Source organism: Acomys russatus, chromosome 5 (genome assembly GCF_903995435.1).
Source record: "Acomys russatus chromosome 5, mAcoRus1.1, whole genome shotgun sequence".
NCBI lineage: Eukaryota > Metazoa > Chordata > Mammalia > Rodentia > Muridae > Acomys > Acomys russatus.
The window spans coordinates 55,750,366-55,772,062 of NC_067141.1; the positions used below are offsets into that span (position 1 = coordinate 55,750,366).

At 41.9% G+C, this 21,697-nt stretch overlaps 1 protein-coding gene across 5 annotated transcripts in view; it reads left to right on the top strand.

Moving 5' to 3' along the window:
• The window catches only part of Pcgf5 (polycomb group ring finger 5), a 108,328-nt gene that overhangs the window by 62,976 nt on the left and 23,655 nt on the right, over positions 1–21,697 (top strand). For all 5 annotated transcript variants that reach the window (XM_051146372.1, XM_051146375.1, XM_051146371.1 and 2 more), the window contains exon 2: positions 523–804. In XM_051146372.1, the coding sequence (XP_051002329.1) occupies positions 693–804 (112 nt within the window). In that variant the 5' untranslated portion in view covers positions 523–692. The remainder of the gene's footprint in view (positions 1–522; positions 805–21,697) is intronic.

Consider the following 21,697-nt stretch of genomic DNA (forward strand, 5'->3'; position numbering starts at 1 on the left):
AGGAATAAGTTTGTGTCTCCTGGGACATGCTAAGAAACTTCCTTTCTTTTTGAGACTACTAAATGTGATGGATAGAAAAAACCTGATAGCAGAATATAAGAGGCCATGACTAGAGGGCATCTATTTGAGGAGAGGAAATGGACATCAGCTTGATTTGACTATTCACTAGATGGAGAACATAAAATGGAGACAGAGGTCACTTTGATAGGAGGGCTAATGACTTCAGTTTTGAGTCTTTGTACCTTGTATTGATAGAAACTCTTTAGAGAAAGTCAAGCAGATAGTAAAAACTGGTGAGAAATGATATTAATTTGATTCAGTGGTTTGGGTGCCATGAGTGGAGGTGATAATTGAGGCTTCAGAACTGGGTGAACGTTACTCTCGATTAAATTATAATAGATTTACAGGTCAATTGTGTAGTAAAGGTTCTGCCACCAAGCGTAGACCGTACAAATGTACTGTTAATGATATTAAATACAGTATAAGAAACTTGATGCCTTCTCTCTGTGATTTTGGAAACAGATATGAAAAAGGACCACCAAAAGGAGTGATGATCAGTGATCTGTGCTCAGACTGGGTGTGCATGCTCATGACGCGGGACCCCTGCCAAGAACGCTGCGCCAGCTTCTGGGACCAGCTGCTTCTCCCTAGTGCCCCTCTTTGCCTGACCTGCTAAAGCCAGCTGACCACGAATGGCTACCCAAAGGAAACACTTGGTGAAAGATTTCAACCCGTACATCACCTGCTATATCTGTAAAGGATATCTGATCAAGCCAACCACAGTGACAGAATGCCTCCATACATGTATGTATTTCGCCTGCTCACCAAAATTTATCTTTGTGTTTTTTCTTTAAACCTGCTGTGCTTTGTTTTTGTCTGGATTTTACATTTTAAAAAGCAGTCTCAGGAAAATTTTATGCTGTTAACATCCCAGTGACAAATTCTGAAAATTAACTTGAAAATAATTCATCATTTGAATCCTAGTACATGTTGACTCTAAAACCAGATTGTAAAATGGTCTTAAAAGACTTTAATTGGTTATGAATTTTCAAAAAGTGACATATTATCAAGGAAAGAGACAACCATTTGTATACTTTCTGTGTTCTGTTACTATACTTTTCTTCAGTGAAACTGATCCCAGTAGCCCCCGTTTAAGGTCTATCATATGTTCTAAACTAGATGCTGTGTGTTCTGAAGTCATTTTAACTTTTTAGTAATCTTGAAGCAGTTTGGAGTGGGTGTAGGGCAAAGAGTATTCGGATTGTCCTCATGTGTGAAAAGAAAGTGGTGGACTTGAATTCAGCTCCCGCGCCTGTTCCGTTTCTCATATAACAACAGGTCTTTTTTCAAAGCCTCGCTTGAGCTCATTTCCCCACTGAACAGATAGACTGCATACCCATATCTTCAGACAAATGAGCTGAATAAAGTCACTTGGAAGTAATTTGACAAATCTTACGGTATATACAGTTGTCTATGTCAGGGTTTCTATTGCTCAACAAAACATCATGACCAAAACCCAAGTTTGGAGGAAAGGGTGTGTTTGGCTTACACTTGCAGCGCACAGTCTTTCCCTGGAGGCAGTCGGGACAGAACTCAAACAGGGCTGGACCTGGGGACAGGAGCTGATGCAGAGACCATGGGGGGTGCGGCCTACTAGCTTGTTTCCCCTGCCTTGCTCAGCCTGTTTTCTTGTACAACCCAGGACTACCAGCCCAAGGATGGCACCACTCACCATGGGCCGGGCTCTCCCCTGTTGACCATTAATTAAGAAAATGCTTTACAGCTGGATCTCACCAAGGCGTTTCTTCAACTGAGGTTCCTTCCTCTCTGATGACTCTAGCTTGTGTCAAGTTGATACAAAGAAGGAACCAGTACAATAATTTAATCACAATTTTAAACACAGAATTTTATTGAAAGCTGTTTGAACATACTGAAACCTTCTGGGTCTTGTGGTCAGGTCTGGTCACATATACTGTGGCATGGTGTTGATGGATACTCCCCTGGGATGTTAACTGTTCAATTAGCAGTTAACTATGAAATATCTTCTATGGTTAATTTGTCCTTGCTTTGTATTTAACTTGAACAATTAATAATTAATTGTCATTGGATATACTTATTGATTACCTACTAAGTGTCAACTACAGTGCTAAACACAGAGGATGCAAGAGAGCTTATTAACGGTCATTGGATACACCTGTTAATTACCTACTATGTGTTAAGTACAATGCTAAACACAGGATTACAAGAGGGTTTACTAACTGTCATTGAAAACATTTATTGATTACCTACTATGTGTCAGGTGCAGTGCTAACTACAGAGGATACAAGAGTTCTCAAAAATTTAAAAACAAAAAAACCTCTGCTCAACAGTTTACCTTCTAGGACGGAGAACTTATAATAAATATGTTCAATATTAGTCTGTGATGACTGGCATGAGGAGGAACAGATTGTAGATAGGAAGGAGTTGTTTGCTAGGATGCCATGTCAGCCTCTATCTATGCCATTTTAACAGAAATGTTAAGGGATTGCACTCCATAGGAATATGGGAAGAACCTTCTAGACAGAGGAAATAGCAAGTAAGTCCTGAGACTTTGAGCCCAGAATACGCTTGGCAGGTTCTAGGAACACTGGATCAGTTAGAAGACTGTCCTGCCCATAGGTCTGCTACATGTGCATGCACACACACTCACACACTCACACACACACACACACACACACACACACAGGCTTCAAAGACAGTAAGATCTGGGGTGGAGGTAGTGGAGGTGACTGGGATGTGGATGTTTTGGGGAAAGAGTTAAGGAGTGCACACTGGAGCAGGCAGCTGAACCTGTTCTTTTGTTTCCTGTCATACCTATGTATAGTCCCCAGTCTGTTTTGTTTCACTAATTCTAGCATTTGTGCATTTGGATCTTTCCAGCAGAAATGGCTGACTATGAGAGATAAGATAAAAGCACAAATCTCCCAGTTTCTGTCTATTATAAATTTTATATCCTGAAAGAAATTTTTAAATAAAATCACAAATTATTATCTTTTTTTTTTTTGAAGAAAACCAAAAGATTCTAGAAGTGTACATTACTAGTTAGAAGCAAAATCATTTTTATTTTCTTTTTTCTTGATAAACCATGAAATTTTATTTTGCTATTTTTACCATTTATTTTATCATTGAAGAATATATTGTTAATATGCTTTATAAAGTATTATTTTCCACTGAAGGAGTGGCTGGGATTTTTCTTTTTGCATTTTTATTGAAAATTTGTATAAACATAGTCTGGTTGCACTTTCCCCTTTTCTCCTTCCTCTCACCTGCCTCTGCACACAACCCCATGCCCTTTTTTTCTCTCTTTAAAAAAATAAACAACAAAAAACCCAAGAAACTCATCTGTGCATGAACACATAACCCACAAAAACACAAAATCAGAAACCATACTATACAAGCAAAAGACCAGTAGGACAAAAATTTCCAAACAAATCAATATGAGACAAAAAGTCTACAAAAATGCCGCTTAGTTCGTTTTGTGTTGGCCATTTACTTCTGGGCATGGGGCCTACTCTGGAGTGTAGATAGTATACCCAGTGAGGCTCCGTTGGAGGAGACTTAACTTTTCCTTTGCCAGTGGATGCCTGTTGCAGATAGCTTCTTGGTAGGGGTGGGGGGCTTGTGTCCACTTTCCCTCTCAGTGCTAAGACTCCATCTGTCTTGAACCTGTGTAAGCCCTGTGCATGCTGCCACAGTCTCTGTTTCATATGTGCATCGGTCCTGTTGTGTCTGGGGACAGTTTGCTTGGAGTCCTCTGTCATCTCTGGCTCTAGCAGTCTTTTTGCATAGGTCCCCGAGCCCTAGTGGAGGGATTGCGCAAGGCATCCCATCTGTGACTGAGTGCTACGAAGTCTCCCCTCTGCACATGGTCCACTTGTGGGTCTCTTAGTTCTCATCTGCTGCAAGAGGCAGCTTCTCTGATAATGGCCGATAGAAGCACTGATCTATTGTATAACAATGGCATTTAAAGTCATTTTATTGCTCTGTTCTTTCAGCAGAGCTATAGGATTTGGTTTGCCCCTAGGATAGGCTTCTCTATACTCAGTGACATCTGCGAGTGTTGTCTTCAGCAGTATGGTCTTACTGTCCCTTTGTGGAGAGTAGCCAGCAACCTTGGCAATAGCCTGTTGAAAGAGTAGTTGAAAGCCTAGCAAGGTAAATAACAAACTGTACAGGTCACTCTGCTATAAGCAGTTCTTGGGCAGTGCCCACCCTGAGCCTTTCCTGAGAACTGAAGTGGTAGAGTTCTGATAAGAACACAATGCTAACACAAATGTGGAAGCCATCATCCACCGAGAGCCCTGGACAGTCAGGCAGTGTGAGGTCAGGGCCTCAGCGTGGTGCCCAACCTCAGGATTCTATAGCCATAGCATGAGGGTCATTACTCTTGGGTTTTTGGATTTCTGTGTCCTGTAGATCTTTATATTGAACCCTTAGGGAAATAACCCTATTTGCAGAGCACTCTCTTGTTTTTTCTGATAACTTGAACAGTACTATAAAGCAGCATTGGTAGACTTGCATGGGTGCTTTGATGTGATCATATTCTGCGTCTGTGTCTTCTGCCAGGGTTTTTCACATGTAATAACATAGGAAGAATACAGTTTCACAATAATTTGGAATGTGTATGAAATTGAGCAAAGCAGCCAAGTGGGAAAGGCAGGAATTGAGACAGATTAAGTGACATTGTGATGCTTTGTAGTTTTAGAGGTTGACTTAACTTTATCTGAAGAGTACCTTACTAAAATATCTGCACAAAACTACAGTGGGATGATATGTGGGTAAAGAAAGAGCACTCGTTCTTGCTGTGGGAACTAAAGGCATCTGCCCCACTGGTCAGTCAGGTGAGAAACATGTAAGCGAAGTTATGCAAGTGAGCGAAACCAGCCCTGGAATCTACCTCCTGGCCTCACCGGTAAAGTTGGAGAAGAGTGAGGGAGTGAAAAACAAGCAAATGAATGAACCACGGCGAGGAAGATGGACATGGTGGAACCACAAGGATGTGTCAGAATATTGGAGTAGAATGGAATGAGGGCATTGCTGAGATCCCCAAAGCCTTAGGCCGTCCCAGGTAGGGCCAGATGTGTGTGTGTGGTGTGTTCCAGGTAGGGCCAGATGTGTGTGTGTGCGGTGCGTTCCAGGTAGGGCCAGATGTGTGTGTGTGCGGTGCGTTCCAGGTAGGGCCAGATGTGTGTGCAGGCCGTTCCAGGTAGGGCCAGATGTGTGTGCAGGCCATTCCAGGTAGGGCCAGATGTGTGTGCAGGCCATCCCAGGTAGGGCCAGATGTGTGTGCAGGCCGTCCCAGGTAGGGTCAGATGTGTGTGTGTGGTGTGTTCCAGGTAGGGCCAGATGTGTGTGTATGCGGTGCGTTCCAGGTAGGGCCAGGTATGTGTGTGCGGTGTGTTTCAGGTAGGGCCAGATGTGTGTGCAGGCCGTTCCAGGTAGGGCCAGATATGTGTGCAGGTCGTCCCAGGTAGGGCCAGGTGTGTGTGCAGGCTGTCCCAGGTAGGGCCAGATGTGCATGCAGGCCGTCCCAGGTAGGGCCAGGTGTGCGTGCAGGCCATTCCAGATAGGGCCAGGTGTGTGTGTAGGCCGTTCCAGGTAGGGCCAGGTGTGCGTGCAGGCCATCCCAGGTAGGGCCAGGTGTGTGTGCAGGCCGTTCCAGGTAGGGCCAGGTGTGTGTGCAGGCCATTCCAGGTAGGGCCAGGTGTGTGTGCAGGCCGTCCCAGGTAGGGCCAGGTGTGTGTGCAGGCCGTCCCAGGTAGGGCCAGATGTGTGTGCAGGCCGTCCCAGGTAGGGCCAGATGTGTGTGCAGGCCGTTCCAGGTAGGGCCAGATGTGTGTGTAGGCCGTTCCAGGTAGGATGTATTGCAGTGCTTTGACGTGGACCAGTACCTCAGCTCTCTCCAATTACTATCGGCATATAGTTTACCTCCCCCCTTTCCTTATCCTTATTTTTTTTAAATGTTTGTAATTGAAATAGATCACATAATTTCTTCCCTCCCATTCCTGCATCCAGCCTCTGCCAGGTACCCTCCCTCCAAACACTTCCATGTTCCTTCCACTCTCAACTCTTTGATTATTGTTCCTACATATGTATACAGTATATGTATATGCAAATACATAAGTACAACCTGCGGAGTCTGTTTTTGTTGTTTGTGTATGTGTGGCTTCAGGAACGGCCACTCTACATTTGACAACCAAGAAGGGGGCTCATCTCTGGGGCAAGCTGATGTTACCGATGGTCAGTACCTGCTCTAGTTCTTTGTCTAATGGTGGGACCCATTGAAATTTTCCTCCTTCTACCCTAATATGGCCGTTGATACTGTCACTTCCCCAGTCATTTCTAGAGGGGACCGTTTCGCAGAAGCCGTCCCGGTAAGCAGTCTTCTGCAGTGTGCCCCAAGCCACAGGTGTAGGAGTGTGACAGTTGTGTGTGCCCCCACCCACTGACCTCCCTACTGCATCCATGTGCGGCTTTCTGTCATGGTTCCCATTTGCTGTAAAGATGGGTGTTTTGATGAGGTCTAAGCTATAGTTACCTGTAGGTCTAAGGAAAAGATTTAGTATATAGTAGGGAATTATGGTGTTCTAACAAAGTAGCTGTAGTAGATTCTTTTTCACTATTAAGAAGCTAGGTAGGCGTTCAGTAAGACACTCTCCCCACATTGAGTAGGCATGTGGTCCAGTTAGACAGCTATTGGTTGGTTCTCTTTACCCTCAACCGCAAAACTGACAGAGTTCCCATCCATCTGGCTTCACCCCTGCTACTGTTCTCATTCAGGCCCTCCTTCCTTCTCACCAGCCATACTGTAACACAGTCCTGACCAGTATCAGGATGGCTGTACGTAAAGACATAATGTCTTTGTCACTGTCACTTTTCTTTTTTGGTTTTTCAAGACAGGGTTTCTCTGTGTGTATCCCAGGCTATCCTGGACTCACTTTGTAGACCAGGCTGGTCTTGAACTCACAGGGATGGACCTGCCTCTGCCTCCCAAGTTCTGGGATTAAAGGCGTGCACCACCACATCTAGCTCTGTCACTGCCACTTTTCCTCCTGACCCCGCCCCCCCCCCCCAAAAAAAGGTCTGATAGGTATGATACTGGCCAGGCCTGGTGACACACACATCTGTAATCCCAGCATCGGGAAGCTGAGGCAGGCAGATTTCTGTGAGTTCAAGGCCAGCCTGTCTACAAAGTGAGTCCAGGACAGCCAAGACTACACAGAGAAAAACACTGTCTAAGAAAGAAAGAAAGAAAGAGCTATGATGCTGCCACCTCCAGAATAAATTAAAGCTACTTACTTTCCTGTGGTTTGTTTCCCTGCTTCTTCTCCACAGCACACACAGGGAGACACTTGGTTCAGGTACTTGCTCTCCTTGGCACGAATTTCTTTTGCTGTGTTCTCTGCCAACAACTATCCATCTGTTAACATTTATTCCCTCTAAGTTCCATCTATACATGTCTTCTACACAGGTGTAGGTTAAGTGTCTCCCTAATATTTGGTGAGTGTGTAATAAAAGCGTAAATGGACAGTTAATGGCTGATCACGTCTTTTTCCTTTCAGCAATTCAAACACAGTGCTAGCTAATTTGAAAGACATGTACACAGTGTTGGTTAGGAGTTATGACTTAGGTTTTTAAAACTATGTCCTAGTATCAACTGAGGCATCTGTGATTATTAAAGGAGGAGCTGGACTCTAGAGTGAGGACTACTGTTTGGCCTAGCTCAGAGACTCTCCTTTGTCTTATGACAAGGCCCCAAGCCGTGTGGGGAGTTGCCAAGGTGTATATTCTGGTGATTGTATACATTGTTGACTTAAAAGAGTCGCACGTAAGTCAAGGACGAAGGAGCTTCATTCCAAAAGCTCCCGTGTGATAGGTGCAGCGCAGTGCGTGGCTTCTTAACCCTTTTTAGCTGGAGGTTCCTGTGGGATCTTCTAGTGCTTCCCTAAGGGAGGGAGCATGTCTTCATAGTCATAAAGTCCTGTCAGAGTCTCTTCTTTCTGCCCTTCCAGAAATTATGGCAGTAATCCCTTGGAACAGAACACATGCAAAGAAGATAGGTTCACCGATAGATACGGCTGGTGTTATGATGAAGAACTTGATTTTATATCACAACATTAAGAATGGAGGAGTTGACTCAGTGAGTTAAGGTACCTGCCACTGAGCTTAAGTTGGATTCTTCAGACACACACACACACACACACACACACACACACACACACACACACACACGGAGAGAGTGAGAGTAAATGTAATAGAATATAGGAGTAGCTTAATCACGACGGCAAATTTTAGTTACTTATTCACTGGTTTTTGTTTTAAAGACTTATTTTTTTAATTATATGTATGTATCTGTGTGAGTTTGTCCACATGAGTGTAGGTATCCACAGAGGCCATAAGAGGGTGTCAGATTCCAGGGAGCAGGAGTTACAGATGTTGTGAGCTATCCATCATGGCGGTTGGAATCACAAGGTCCTCTGTAGCTATGTAAGAACAGTACACACTCATAAGTGTTTGGCCATCGCTCCAGCTCCCATTTACTGAACAAATATAGTAATCATAAGACCACTCAACTAAGGTGTATAGGGGCTGATATTTAATGCTAAAATCTCATGCCCCATACTCTTGCTATTCACAGTTCAGTCTTCAGGCTAGCAGCATCCATGAGCAACGGTGTCACCTGGGAACTCATTAGCAGTGCAAATTCTTGGGCTTCACTGTAGACCTGCGGAATCAGAACCTCTGGGGATAAGGGCAGAAATCTGTATTAACAAGCCCTCTAGGCGAATCCGTGTTATACTAGAGTCTGACAAGCACCACTCTGGACCAGACCTTTGTCATCCTAGCATCCCTTAAATTAGACAGCTTACAGCTTAACTATACTGTGATTAAGTAAATGCTAATAAAAGATTGAAGTCATAGTTATTGTTTATTGAATGTTTGTCATAGGGAGTTTGAGCTCTTTCCTTTCATTGTCTTATTTAATCTAACCAAGACTCCTTGTAGCTGGGCAGTATTTGATCATTCAGCAAGTGTTTATTGGCACTTACATGTGCCAGGTATTATAATTACTACAGGAAACAGAAAAACAAATATGTTGGGCCTAGCTCATAACCTCCTAGAACTTATGCTCTGATAGGGTAGACCTTCAACAGGCAAGGAAAGAATGAGATCCAGGTTCTGCATATACCAATGCTGTGAGGAAATGAAGCAGAGAAAAGCCTTTCTTAGTTGATATTCAGCAGAGACCAAAAAATAGAAAGACATGGGCTACAGAAAGGCTGGAGGGAAATGTATTTCAGACCCTCGTTCCAAATTCTTCTTTCAAGTAGACGACTGAGAAATACTAAGAAACACCCAGAATGGACCAGAGCCGGGTCCTCAGTTCTACTGTCTGACTGAGGCATCTTCTGCAGATGCCTGTGACATTTCCCCAACTCTCTTCTTTCTTCATCCACTTATCTTTGTTTTTAATATTTCATTAAGTAACATTAATTACATGTGAGAGGAAAGACTGGTTTCGTGAGGTATTAGATGCGTGATAAGGATGTGAGTCTGCACGTAGTTCTGAATTGAGAAGCTATTCTAATGGAAAAAGTCATTATTTTGATGAAATTTCTGGTGTTTTATTTATGAGGTTCTTAGATTTGGAGTGAAAGTCTGTTTAGAAAACAAAATCCAGATTGAAATCACATTAGCAGTAGGTGCACGTGCAGTGCCACAGGTCATCATGCTGTTGTTAAAGCTTCAGTGTTTGGCCCCCATTCATAAAAGTGATTACAGTGTTTGTTTGGATGATCTTTAGAAATAAGAATAGTTGCTGATTTTAAACAGTTTGGATACTAGCTGTTAATCATAATGTTAAAGATGAATTATGTTAACCTTATGGATCTTTTTTATTTTGTAGCTATGAAATAGTGAGGAATAAACCACTGAGCAAGTATCATCATAGGAGACACAAAAGGATAAATAAAGGGATAACAGAAAATTTAAAAGTTTAATTATATTGTATATTGATGTCTAACAGAAAGTCCCCAGACCTAGAGGTAATGGTAAATAAATAGTACTAATTAAGAACCCAGCACAAAGGCTGAATGGAAACCTAAGAGCTGCAGTCTAACATTGCACGAGACTTTGAGGAATCTTCACAATTGCTGATATTTGTAACCGGTTCTAACAGACTATGTATAAAAAAGCCAAACAAAACTCCCTTTAATAGAATATGCAACTGCCAGTTTGTACTGTTGGAATGAGTGCCTCTTTATGGCTGCTGGTAAACTCAGAATTCCTTCCGTTGGCATGTAGACTTCCTTCTGACTTTACAGTGATAGAGTTGTAGGCCTAGAATCTGGGCTCCCTTTAGTATCCTAACCCCCATGGCCTCCTTTTATCTGCATGTATTCACTGAGCCTGTTTTTGCTCAGACTCTGGTACAGATACTTGGGACATAGAGTATCATACATAATTTATAGTAGAAGGTTATCACTTATCTGCTATAGATAGTGAAGGTTAAACTGGACAAGGGGACTTGAACAATCAATATGGTATTAGAATCCGTAAAAGTCTACATGCAGGAAAAGCTTAAGTCAGTGACGTTTGAACCTGTAGCAGAGAAGCTAACCCATCAGCTATCTGAGAGAAGATCCAGGCAGAGGGAATGCTAAGATCCCAGGCTTGAAGCTGTGAGTGTGCATGAGGCCAGTGTGGCTGAACAGCAGTGAGCAGATGAAAGTTCAGAGGTGAGGGGGGAAGGATGTGGGCCACAAGTTCTGCACATTTAAGGATTCTGGAGGGCTTCTTCTTTTTTTTTTTTTAATGAAAGAGGGAAAGGAAGGCCCATTTTGTGGATGGGTTTGAGTAAGGAATTATACAAACTAGACTGTAGTTAAAAGAGTCACCGAAACTTATAGAATGGAGGTAGCAGTGCCAGGATCTTACACAGTGATGGTTTCTGCCAAGGTGCTGATGTGGTAAAATGCCAGTTCTTTGATCGCAGTGGAAAATGGGATACAGCTTTCTAGGAAATAGTTATCACTATAGGGTTTTGAGGCAAGCTACATGTAACAACATGGGAGAAATAAAGGTACTTGTTAGTTCCTTATGTTACTAAAACTAAGAAGCTCACGGCAGCAGATTGTAACTTTAGGGAAGTTTTAAATCAGTGTTAGTTACACATGCAGGAATATGTATTATGAAAAGCAGGGAACATGCCTCTCCTGTGTGTAGTTAGAGCCTACATATAACCTGATAGCAGAAAAAGTCCTCAACATAAAAACTACATGAGAAATGTTTCCCACGGTAACCTATAGGATTGAGGTTCTAGTTCAGTGGTAGAAGGCTTGACCTCAAGCACTGAAAAAAAAATAGAAGAATGGCCCAACCCAGACACAGTTGTATGTTTAACCCCAGCACTTAGGAAACAGAGGCAGGTAGATCTCTGGGTTAGAGACCAGCCCCAGGCCAGCCAGAACTGCATGGAGAGACTCTGGTTTGGTTTTGGTTTATTTTTGTTCTTTTTAAAGAATGGCACATTTAATGATACCCTTGAAGAAGGAGGGGAAAATGTTTTTAAGTTGGCTGATAAGACTAATACACCTAGATGCTTTTAACAGAAGTAAGCCCTTGCACAATTTAATAAATAATGTGTTACTGCTGGGTGGCAGTGCTAAAGATATGAGATAAAAGCTGATTATTACAATGTGGTCAGTAATGTCAGAATTAGTGCTCTGAAAGAGAAATCTGAATTACTCTTTCTATCAAAGCAGACAGGTAAGAGATGTGCGTGGGCTGCATTTCCATGATAGGCCAACAACTTGCCAGGTACCTGCTCTGCAGATGCCGCCAAAGTCGTGAAAGTAAGGAAGTGAGATGGCTGATGATAGCTCTTGGGTAATTCAGCCATGGCTGCGGCCTGTAACAGTGCATGTGCATCAAAATGATTGGGAAGTGAATGTGAGCAACTTCTAGCCCAAGGTCAATGTTGGGGTGTACTGAACGTGAAGTTCCAGGGAAAATGTCTACTGGGAAAGGGTTAGTTGATTGGATGAGAACCGACCGCAGTCCCACTTTGCCTCAGAAAAAGAAGTGTGCCACATGAGAAGATAGTGTTCATGGAGGCAGAACAATCAACGTGTTTAAACATCACATCTAAGTTGCAAGTAGAAATGATTGCGAGGTATTAACCACAAAGTGATAGACAGTCCACTTCCAGTGGCATGCCCACCTGTTAAATGGGCATATCGAACCAGGCATGGTCTGATGGCATTCAGTACTTTATGTTAGTTCTCCTTGTTCTGATGGTTTGCTCACCCAGTAATCTGATTTACAGAAAGAGCTCACATTTAAGTTAACAGACTCTATAAACCAGTAATTAATTTTATTTGGTCCCCATAATAACCAAGTAGGGTAGATAGCTTCTAAAATCTCTCTTATACACAGGTACAGATGAATAATGAGCCTAATGATGGGCGTGGGGACAGTCTGTGGCAGGACCGTCTGGAGTGGCATCCTCTGCTGCCTCGGCTTCCGTCCTTTGCACTGGCTCACACACTGTCTAGCTGTATCTGTCCTGAGGCAGTGATTTGTCCTTGGCTAATGAAGTACTTCTGACTACAGTTTAGCAGAGAGCCAGATCCTAGAATGGGGCAGGTTTTATAAAGGAAAATGTTTGTGACCAGCTTCTGCCCATCATCAATCACAGTGGCCAGTGTTGCCCAGTTACTGTTTGCCTACACCAGTAAGGGAGCTTTGCAGAGTTAGCATCTTAGGGCAGGTGAATTAGTCCAAAAGAGAATGTGCAGATACTTCTATACAAGCTGTCTGCTCCAGTTTGTGCTGCCCATATCAATGTAGAAAAACTGTATTAGATAGCATAATAGCTATCTCCCCATTGATTTGTATATTTGACATTTTTCAAACCTAAAGAACAGAAGCAGTGAAAATATTCAGTAATTATTTTCACTTTAATGATGGTTACGGTGAGCTCATGAGAAATTAAAGCTACAAGGAGGGGTAGTAGAGTACTCACCCGACATGTTTGAGGCCCTGGGTTAAGTCACCTCCCTGCAGTGTAGAGGTGGCCTTCATTCACATTGTATTAAGTGTGTCTCTGTATTTTAATTGAAGAATCTCCTGTCTCAGTGTTGTGTAAAAGTTTTCTATCATCTCTGATTGGTTAATAAAGAGTTCAACAGTCTATAGCTGGGTGGAAAGTTAAGATGGGACTTGCAGTCCCAGGAGGAGGATCTCAGGTGGAGCACAGAAAAAGAGAAGGTCGCCAGGCCGTGAGGAGGTGGCCATGAGAGAGTCTCCATGTGGACACAGACGGAGCAGGAGCAGCCAGGGTGAGACTAGATGGCAGGTAATGCAGCGCATGGCCGGGAGGTAGGCCAGGCCAGCGTAGTCGGTTAGAATAGCTGAGTATCTGCCCAGCTACAGTGCTTCACGGCTTTTAATAAATGTGACAGGTCCTGACTCATTTTTCGGGAGCTAGGGCAAGTATTAGAAACAGCACCAACTAGTTCAACATCGCGGCAACACGTAAATGCCGTCTTGAGGTCAGGGACTAAATACTCTCTATCCTAAGATACATTGCATAGGTGTCCGAGCTGGATGTTTGGATTGTAGCTCTGCATATAGCCAGGAAGTTGTAGGTAGTCTCCGTACTCCATACACCACTGTTCATTTGTGGAAGGAGCATGGTCAGAGTCCAAACTGTAATCCATACAAAGATGTGAGCCCAGAGCCTGGCATCTGTCAGCATTGTCACTGAAGTGCTTTCCCACCTAGAGCCCAACTCTTTCTTCCCCGGCTATTTCATGTGGCTGGTGAGGAGGAAGACTTGGCGCTCTGCATGCATAGTCTTACCAGAGACTGGGGCCTTTGTAACGCCATTCAGAGGCCAGTTGAGTTAGCCAGGAGAACAGCTGAACACTTACAGAGCTCAGAGTCAAATATTTAAGGCACCTTAGAGAGTATTTTGTGCTAAGCTACATCTCAGGCAGCTTCCTGGTGATGAACAGGTTTTAAGCACCAGAAACCTGTTCCCCTTCCACTTTTTCATTGCCGTGGAACTTTTCGCAAGCTCGAATTTGTGTAATATAAACACCGTGCTTATTTAACACCTTATAACATCTAAGAGGGGGATATATTTCCTACAGTGCACCTAAAGCATGGTGGTGCACATCTGTAATGCTAGCACTCAGGAGGTAGAGGCAGGCAGATCTCTGTGAATTCAAGTCCAGCCTGGACTACAAAGTCCAGGACCGTGACAGAGAAACCCTCTCTCAAACCCCCCCCCCAAAAACCTAACATAACCTAAAATTACTTAATATACTATATACAACATGCATCTAATATACTATGTATTAATATATATAATATACCTGTAATATACTAAAAGAGATTTAATTCCATAAATTGACCTGTACAACTCCCAAAATAGTGAATAAAGTAGTGTTGTTCTATAGTTCGTAGATCAGTGGGGAAAAGGGATCCAATCAGCAAGAGATGTATCATACCAATATGCACGGGTTTTCAACAGACACTGAATTCGAGTCCTGGATTCCCACCATGTACTGTCATGATGTCAGACAATTTGTTCTCTGCTCACATTCCTCAAGCATGAAGTTGAATACTTCTAGCCAGTTTATAGGGTTGTAGTGAAAATCAAATTATTAGATTGTATTAATGTATCTAATTCAGTGATTCTCAGCCTGTGGGTCACCATTTCTTTGGTAAACTTCTATCTGCAAAAATATTTATATTACAATTCATAACAGCAGCAAAATTATAGTCAAGAAGAAGAAATAAAAATAATTTTATGGTTGGGAGTCACCATAACATGAGGAACTTCATTAAAGGGCTGCAGCATTATGAAGGTTGAGAACTACTGAATTGATTTATAAAACTGCATGAGGATGAGGCTGGTGTGTGTAATTCCATGAGACATTGATGGTGGAGACAGCCATCCAGCGACCACTAGGAACATAGAGGAATGCTGGAATTTAAAAAGTGGGCTATTGTTCTACGTCTTACATTTTTCTTTTTAAAAAACTTATTTTAAAAATTGAATTTTGTTTAATGCTAGTTTTGAGCCTTAGCCTCTAGAAAGAAGCTGTCCGGTTTATGTCATAAAGCCTGCATTTTGGTCTTAGTTCCACTATTTATCAGAGAAGACCTACTGAAGCTGCTTGCTTTTCATTTGCAGAAATGAATAAAATGCTGTATCTCAAATGTCCCAATGGGAAAGAAACTCATCCCTTGGTGAGAGTTCCCGTCCATTAGAGCAGTACTCTTCAGTGGAAATAGCTGTGATCCACAAGTAGACACAGTGCTTCCGTTGTTCCAGGCTGATGCCACGGAGTGACAAGCTCATAATATGCCTGAGCTGTATAGCAACTCAGGACCCCTCTGAGCTATTGAGACTCAGTCTCAAACTAAAATTTTAAACAAGGCTGGGAATATAGGGTGCAACACATGCCTACCTTGAGCAAAGCCCTGGATTTAGTCCCTAACCATCCACCCAAAACTAGCCCACATAAATAATTTAAAAATATCTAGTATTAGTACAGGGCTAGAAAGATAGCTCAGTGCTTAAGACTGCTCTTCCAGAGGGACCCAGATTCTATTGACAGCACTGACACGGTGGTTCACAACTATCTATAATTACATTTCCATGGTGTCTAATTCTTTCTTCTGGCCTCTGAGAGCACTGTACACATGTAGTACACAGACATGCATGCAAACAATATATCCATCTGCACAAAATAGTAAAAATTATAATATCACATGACTACATTTAAAAGAAAAACTTTAATATTTATCCCAGTATATCTAAAATAATTGTCATTCCAATGTGTAATAACATAACATCATTGAGGTTATTTTTATATTAAATATTTTATTTTTTCATGTGGATTTATTTTTTATTTCTTCCCATTATGTCCTGATTGTTATCCCCTCACTCTTATCCTCCCATTCCCACCCTCCCTCTTTTGCCCTATTCCCCTCCCCTAGGGTGGGTGCTCCTCTCTACTGTCTGACCTCAGCCTAGCAGGTCTCATGAGGATAGCCTGCATCCCCTTCCTCTGTGTGCCCTCAAGGCCTTCCTACCAAGGAAGAGTGCATGCCAGAGGCTTAGCAGCAGCATCCCCGCCCCCCCCCCCCAGGATTAGCTGTCGATCCCCTACATCTGAAGAGTGGGTCTAAGTTCTCTGCATGCATTGTCCTTGGTTAGTGCATCAGTTTGTGCAGGCCCCCAGCCCTGATGGTCTCCCTGTGGGGATCCTAACTCCTCCTGATCCTTCCCTCTCCCCCACTCCTCCATACTTCCTGCTTCAAGTCCCAGGATCCTTCCCAATCCACCGCTGGGTGGAGTCTCTCAGAGGACATCTATGTTGGACTAATATCCACTTATAAGTGAGTGTATTCCATGTGTGTCTTTCTGGGTCTGTGTTACCTCAGGATGATTTTTTCTAGTTCCTTCCATTTGCCTGAAATTTTCAAGATTTCCTTGTTTTTAATAGCTGAGTAGTATTCCATTGCACAAATGTTCCACAGTTTCTTTATCTCCCAGGAGCAGTGTAGCTGGGTCTTAAGTTAGTACTATTCCCAATTTTCTGAGAAAGCACAAGATTTGATTTCCAAAGTGGTTGTATAAGTTTGCACTCGCACCAGCAATGGAGGAGTGTTCCCTTGCTCCATATCCTCACCAGCATGTTCTGTCACATGAGTTTTTGATCTTAGCCATTCTGATAGGTATGAGATGGAATCTCAAAGTTGTTTTTTTTTTTTTTTTTTTTGATTTGCATTTCCCTGTTGATTAAGGATGTTGAAATGTGATAGTCCTCTGTTGAGAATTCTCTTTTTAGTTCTGTACCCCATTTTTAAATTGGATTATTTGGTTTGGTGGAGTTTAATTTCTTGAGTTCTTTTTATATTTTGGGATAATAGCCCTTTGTGAGATGTAGGGTTGGTGAGGATCTTTTCCCAAGTCTATAGGCTGTCATGTTGTTCTGTTCATAGTGTCCTTTGCCTTACAGAAGCTCTTCAGTTTCCTGAAGTCCCATTTATTAATTGTTGACCTTAGAGCCTGGCCTGTTGCTGTTCTGTTCAGGAACTTCTCTCCTGTGCCAATGAGTTCGAGTTTTCCCCCATTTTTTCTTCTAACAGATTTAGTGTGTCTGGTTTTGTTTTAAGGTCTTAGTCCACTTAGACTTGAGTTTGATGCCGGGTGATAAATATGGATCTATTTGCATTTTTCTACATGTAGCCATCTAGTTAGACCAGCACCATTTGTTCACATGCTATCTTTTTTTTCATTGTATGGTTTTGGCTTCTATGTCAAAAGTCAAGTGTGCATGGGTATGGGTTTATTTCTGGGTCTTCGATTCAATTCCATTGATTAACCAGCCTATTTCCATGCCAGTACCATGCCATTTTTATTACTGTTGCTTTACGAAATCAGGGATGGAGATTCCTCTAGAAGATCTTTTATTGACAAGATTGTTTTAACTATTATGGGTTTTTGTTTGTTTGTTTGTTTGCTTTTCCATATGAAGTTGAGACTTGATCTTTCAAAGTCAGTAAATAATTGTGTAGACATTTTGATAGAAATTGCATTGAATCTGTAGACTTTTTTTGTAAGATGGCCGTTTTTATTATGTTGATCCTCCCAATCCACAGCATGGGAGATCTTTCCATCTTCTGATAATCTTCTTCAGTTTCCTTCTTCAGAGACTTGAAGTTTTTTTCATACAAGTCTTTCACTTGCTTGGTTAGAGTTACACCAAGATACTTTATGTTTTTTGTGGCTATTATGAAGGGTGTAGTTTCCCTAATTTCTTTCTCAGCCTGTTTGCCATTTGTATACAGGAGGGCTACTGATCTTTTTTTTTTTTTTTTTTTTTTTTTTTAGTTGATTTTGTATCCAGCCACTTTACTTTGCTGAAGGTGTTTTTCAGCTGTAGGAGTTCTGGTAGAATTTTCAGGGTCACTTATGTACACTATCACATCATAATGATACTTTGCTTCCTTTCCAACTTGTATCCCCTTGTTCTCCTTTAGTTGTCTTATTGTTCTAGCTATGACATGAAGTACTATATTGAAGAGATATGGAGAGAGTGGACAGCCTTGTCTTGTTCCTGACTTTAGTGGAATCAAATTAAGTTTCTCTCCATTTAGTTTGATGTTGGCTATATATATGCTTGCAGTATATAGCCTTTATTATTTTTAGGTATGTGCCTTGTATCCCTGATCTCTCCAAGACTTTAAACATGGGTGGGTGTTGAATTTTGTTTGTTAAATCTTTTTCAGCATCTAAGGAGATGATCATTTGTGGTTTTTTTCTTTCAGTTTGTTGATATGATGGATAACCTTGATGGATTTCTGTATATTGAACACCCCCCCCTCCCCGCGTGCCTGGGATGAAGCCTACTTGGTCATGGTGGATGAAATTTTTTATTTGTTCTTGGATTCAGTTTGCCAGTATTTTATCAAATTTTGGTCTGAAATTCTCTTTGTTGGGTCTTTGTGTGGCTTAGGTATTAAGGTGACAGTGGATTCATAGAATGAGTTTGCTGGTGGTCCTTCTGTTTCTATTTTGTGGAATAGTTTGAGGAGTATTAGTATTATTTCTTCTTTGAAGGGCTAGTAGAATTCTGAGCTGAATTCATCTGGCCCTGGATTTTTTTGGTTGAGAGATTGTTGATGACTGCTTCTATTTCCTTGGGGGAATATCAGACTATTTAATTTGTTTACCTGATCTGGGAAGTGAAATTTATCAATTGTCCATATCATTTAGATTTTCAAATTTTGTGGCATATAGGCTTTTGAAGTAAGAACTAATGACTCTGGATTTCCTTGGTGTCTGTTGTTATGTCTCCCCTTTCATTTCTGATTGTGTTGCTTTGGGTACTCTCCCTCTGTCTTTTAGTTGGCTTGGCTAAGGGTTTGTCTATCTTGTTGACTTTCTCAAAGATCCAGCTCTTGCTTTTGTTGATTCTTTCAATTGCTTTCTGTGATTCAAATTTATTGATTTCAGCTCTGGGTTTCATTATTTCTAGCTGTCTACTCCTCTTGGCTATGTCTACTTTTTTTCCCCTAGGGCTTTCAAGTGTTCCGTTAAGTTGCTTGTGTCTCCTGTTTCTTTATGGAGGCACTTAGTGCTATGAACTCTTAGAACTGCTTTCACTGTGTCCCATGAGTTTGAGTATTTTGTACCATCATTTTCATTGAATTCTAGAAAGTCTTTAATTTCTTTATTTGATCCCTGACCCAGTTGTCATTGGGTACAACATTGTTCAGTTTCCATGAGTGTGTAGGCTTTTTGTTACTTCTATTCTTGTTCAAGGTCAGCTTTAGTCCATGGTGGTCTGATAAGATACAGGGAATTATTTCAATTTTCTTGTATCCGTTGAGGCTTGCTTTGTGACCAACTATATGGTCAGTTTTGGAGACAGTTCTGTGAGGTCCTGAAAAAATGTATTCTTTAGTGTTTGAGTGAAAAGTTCTATGGCTGTCTGTTGGGTCCATTTGATTCATGATCTGTTAGCTTCACTATTTCTCTAGTTTCTACTTGGATGATCTGTCCATTTGTGACAGTTGGGTTGTGCTGGAGAGATGGCTCAGCCAGTAAAGGCAAGGCTCACAACCAAAAATACATTAAATATTTAATTTTTAATTTTTGAATAATTTATCCAAATTCCATCCCAGTTGCTATCCCCTTACATATATCTTCCCGTTTGCCCCCCCCCACACACACAGCCTTCTTTCACCCTATTCCCCTCCCCTAGACCTGTGACAAAAGGGGACTTCCTCCCCCACCATATGATCACAGTCTATCAGGTCTCATCCGATAGCCTGCTTCCCCTTCCTCTGAGTGCCACAAGGCCTCCCCACCAAGGGGAAGTGGTCAAATAGGGGGTACCAGAGTTCGTATCAGAGTCAGTCCCAGCTCTCCCCACTACCATGAGATGAGCTGTCCATTGGCTAGATCTGAACAGGGGGTGTCTAGGTTTACTGAATATCTAACGTAAATGTACAATTGCAGCACATCTCAAATTAACCACATTTCAAGTGCTCACTCAGTAACAGTATGTGGCCAGTGACTACCATTTGAACAGCCCAGATCGAGACTTTAGATAAATATTGCTCATCAGTGTTCTGGGTACTGGTTCTGCTTTGGCCACAAGCATCTCACACACCTTTGGATGCTTCCCCCTTACATCCCTTTGATCAGATAACTTAGACTAGCATTGGTGTCCCTGGGACGATAGGGTCTGACCCTTAGTGTCTTAGTGTCTTGCCTGGCTTAGTGAGAATTTGCCCTGGGCATGCCATGTGTCTTTTCAGTCAAGGCTTGTGTACAACCACGGATTACATTAAGTGCAGTACAACTTCTAGACCACAAAAATCAGAGCTCTAAGTCAGTAGTAGCACTACTTGCCTTTATAAAAACACTTTACTCTTGTTTTTTATATCTTTTTTTCTTTCTTTCTTACATTTCAAAGAGCACATACCAGGAATTTTCTAATGGAATTCTGTCTCTGTTTTCTGCTCCAGTGTGACTTAGAGAGGCAGCCCTGTCAGAGATTATTTTGACTTTTGAACAAACAGTTGAGAACCCTCTTGGGATCTAGGTGTGCTGATGCTTATCTGTATTCCCAGGTATCTGAGAGATAGAAACAGGAGCATCAGAAATAGTGAATTGAGAGCCAGCCTGGACTATATGAGGCTCTGTATCAAACAAACAATTTTTTTTATAAACTCTTTAGGGGTCAAGATAGCTTGAAGAACAAGACAGACACTTCTTTTTAAACATGCGTTCTGATGTTGTCTTTACCTGGATTTAAGAAGTATAGTGAAGAGGTTACCACCCTAACTGTTTGGGACTTAAGTGTCCTTATCACAGAATACAGAAAGACCTGGTGATGTCACCTTTTTAAGAGGCCTAACCTGATAGTTCTACACAACTGCTAGACACCAGGGCTCTGTCCCTAGTTTCTTAAGGGCAAGGAGGTTAAGACTACCACTCATTAACTAAAATTGCATGCCTTTATGTGAATAGTATGCACTCTATAAGGATGTGGACTTTATGTCACTTATTCCTGTATTGCCAGCTCCTAGTATAATGCCTGGCATTCAGTTCATTTAATAAATGAACAATTAAATGAAGTAAGTGTTATTCCCCAAATATACTAAGTTATTTTAAAATCAAATGCCTGGCAGAGTTCTCCATATTGTTGCTCTAGGCAGTGTGTATGATATGAGTTTTCAGACCCAATCTCAGTGGTAGGAATCTTAGTGTTTTCTCTTGGCCAGTCATTCAGATAACCTTTGACTTCTGTCAGAGCATGTGGGATACAAGGAGAGGGAAGGAAGTAGATTGGAATACAGTTGCAAAGCAAAGGGGAGCAAGTCTATACCCAGAGAAAATGTGAGATGATATAGAGAAATAATACAGAAAGAAGGCTTATTGGCATAGGAATTGGATTGCAGTTTTGTAGTTCAGGTGCTGAGATTTGTATAAGGACATGTTTAGACAGAGCAGTTGGCTTACTAAGTAACAGAAGCTTAGGTAAAGATAAAAGGAGTTCACGACCATAGAGATTAGTACTGTTCGTAGGAAGTGTGGGCTGTATTGCCATATGGCTCCAAA